The 2,994-nt window shown below is 45.2% G+C and overlaps 1 protein-coding gene across 1 annotated transcript; it reads left to right on the top strand.

The window, feature by feature from the left end:
- Positions 1 to 1,098: 1,098 nt before the first annotated feature.
- On the top strand, positions 1,099 to 2,073 carry LOC101678025 (olfactory receptor 51D1). The gene has a single exon (XM_004768200.2). It carries the CDS (start codon positions 1,099 to 1,101, stop codon positions 2,071 to 2,073), a length of 975 nt encoding a protein of 324 aa, XP_004768257.1.
- Positions 2,074 to 2,994: the final 921 nt, after the last annotated feature.

The following is a 2,994-nucleotide window of genomic DNA, read 5'->3' as shown; positions in this document are numbered from 1 at the left end:
ATTTGGAAGGGGTTCCTTTTGGGGTAAGATAAGTGTGAGGTGCATAGGCTATCCAAGAAGAAGTACAAAGAGGCAGCAGCTTATAGGGTTGGATCTCAGGACAGAAGCTTAGAAAAGAGTGTATGTGAGCCAAAGGAAGTTGAGCCTGGTGGTTATATGATCCCCAGGGAGAGTGGTGGTGGAAGGGGGGCATGCCTGTGGATATCACAAAGTACCAGCTTCAGTATGGACTGCTTTTCTCTCCATATCTCAGGTGTATGTCCTTTCCATGTCACACCGCAGCCAAGCCACAGTCTGGGACTGACTCTCATGCAACTTTCCAGAGATCTGATGAAAAATTCTGTTCTATTCTTCATTGGGGGCTAGAAATTATAATCTTTCTTCACCCCCATCTCTCTACCTCCCAGAACACCAGAACTGCTTTTCACAAATTTCCCTGATTAAAAACAAAAATCACCTGGGGAGAAAGGGAATTACTCTTTTTAACCAGAATCCTGGACCCCCCTGTCCTGGAAATTCTGATTATCTGGGCCTGGAATCAGACTTTGGGTATAGGGTTTTCAATAATTACTTCAAATGAATCTATCAGGTAAGTTTGGGAAATGCTCTTCAGGCTTAAACACAAACTTGTCTCTTGAAACCCCATACCAGACCGAACCCCTGCTTTTTGCCCTAAATCAGATTAGAGTGGAACTTAAAAGTAATCACAGACTGAGCCTTAGGCTTGGGACCCAAATGAACTTTAACCTTATATGCACCAGCAGAGCTGGGGTCAGTGTGGAACATTCTGGGCAGGTCCACTATGTTGGAGAAGTGCTTAAGAGCAGTGCCTTGTCCACAGCTTTAGCTCTGGAAAGAAGAGCTGTTGCATATTTTCTGAGTGGATTGTCACACACTGAGATTAATGGGACCTCTAGGAAATGTGTATAAGGGGACACAGAGCACAGAGAGACTGGAGTTCAGAATTATAAGTACTTAATCTTCTGTTTGCTACTGTCATCACGACTCCGGTACTCTTTCCTGGTAAGTCCTTAGTCTCCTCTGAACCATGACTAAATGGTGTTTCTCCTTTTCCCCTTCATAGACCCTGGTCTTGGAATGCAGAAGCCTCAGTGCTTGGTTCCTGTCATAGCCACTCCAAATGGAACTCTGGTACACCCAGCATATTTCCTACTGGTGGGCATCCCTGGCTTGGGGCCCAACATACACTTTTGGCTGGCTTTTCCACTGTGTTTTATGTATGCTTTGGCCACCCTGGGCAACCTGGCCATTGTCCTCATCATCCGTGTGGAAAGGCGCCTGCATGAGCCCATGTACCTTTTCCTGGCTATGCTTTCCACCACTGACCTAGTCCTGTCTTCTGTCACCATGCCTAAGATGGCCAGCCTCTTCTTAACAGGCATCCAGGAAATAGGATTCAATATTTGTCTGGCCCAGATGTTCCTCATCCATGCTCTGTCAGCCATGGAGTCAGCTGTCCTGCTGGCCATGGCTTTTGACCGTTTTGTGGCCATCTGCCATCCACTGCGGCATGCTTCTGTGCTTACGGGGCCTACTGTGGCTAAGATTGGACTAGCTGCTCTGACCAGAGGATTTGTTTTCTTCTTCCCACTTCCCTTCCTCCTGAAGCGGTTGTCATACTGCCAAACACGTACCGTCACACACTCCTTCTGTTTGCACCAAGATATCATGAAATTGTCCTGTACTGACACCATAGTCAATGTAGTGTATGGACTCTTCATTATTCTCTCAGTGATGGGTGTGGACTCCCTCTTCATTGGTCTCTCCTACATTCTCATCCTGAAGACTGTGTTGGAGCTGTCTTCTCGGGGGGCAGCACTCAAGGCTTTCAACACCTGTGTCTCCCATCTCTGTGCTGTACTGGTCTTCTACGTGCCCCTCATTGGGCTATCAGTGGTACACAGGTTGGGGGGCCCTACTTCCCTGCTCCACGTGATTATGGCTAATATCTATCTACTACTACCACCTGTGGTCAACCCTGTTGTTTATGGAGCCAAGACCAAGGAGATCCGTTCACGGATTCTCCATATGTTCTCACAGGGTGGTAGGTGAGCAGAATAACCTCCCTAGTGCCTTCAATCCCTGCCAAAGCTGAGAGGATTATGACCTTGTGAAAGTCTTAGTGATTGGAGCAGCCAACCTACTGGGCTGTCTGTTTCCAGATATCTGGAATGTGTCAATACAGAACTGTGGATTTGAGAAAGTTTTGGCTAGGCCAAAGGAACAGCCCCAAGCAAAGGTTTCTCATCAGAAGGCTCCTACATTAGCAAGAATGGGTCAGTACTAAGTCATTAGTGGGGTAGGCTGGACAAATGTGGCCTTGCTGCTAACATGGAGGTAGAGCCTGAGAGGCAGTGGCTGGCACTGTCAGTTTGCTATGCTCCCTGCAGCAGGCTCTTGTGAAGGAGATTTGAATATCACACTTCCATGGCTGCCACAGCATCTGACCTTAGACATTTCAGCCACGTAAGGCCCGTGGTATGGGGACTTAGGTATTTTCTGCCTCCAGCGCTTCGGTGTATTTAGTTTAATCTTTAATAGTTTATGGTGTATAATTGATATACAACAAATGGCACACATTTAAAGTTCACAGTTTGATAAGTTTCGACATGTATACACCCATAAAACCACACCACAATCAAGATATGAACATATTTCTCATTCCCCAAAAGTTGCCTTATACCCTTTTGAAGTCCCTCACTCCCATATCTCCTGGTCACTTCCTGCTCCAATCCCCAGATAACCACTGAAATGCTTTATGCTACATCAGTTTGCATTTCCTAGAATTTTAGATAAATAGAATCAAACACTATGTACTCCTTTTCTTGTCTGGCTTATTTTAGTCAACACAGTTATTTTGAGATTCATCCATGCTATAGCATATATACTTATATTAAGTAATATTAAGTTACTTAATTCTTTTTATTGCTAGGTAGCATTCTATTGTGTAATTATGTTATAGTTTGTTTATCT

The sequence above is a fragment of the Mustela putorius genome, unplaced genomic scaffold (genome assembly GCF_011764305.1).
Source record: "Mustela putorius furo isolate JIRA1106 unplaced genomic scaffold, ASM1176430v1.1 tig00003987_pilon_pilon_pilon, whole genome shotgun sequence".
In the NCBI taxonomy this organism is placed as follows: domain Eukaryota; kingdom Metazoa; phylum Chordata; class Mammalia; order Carnivora; family Mustelidae; genus Mustela; species Mustela putorius.
Note: the sequence above shows the minus strand (reverse complement) of the source record. Positions and strands in the feature narration are given on the sequence as shown.

Coding starts and splice junctions, on each gene's coding strand:
- LOC101678025 (XM_004768200.2), top strand. CDS start 1,099: ATGCAGAAGCCTCAGTGCTTGGTTCCTGTCATAGCCACTCCAAATGGA.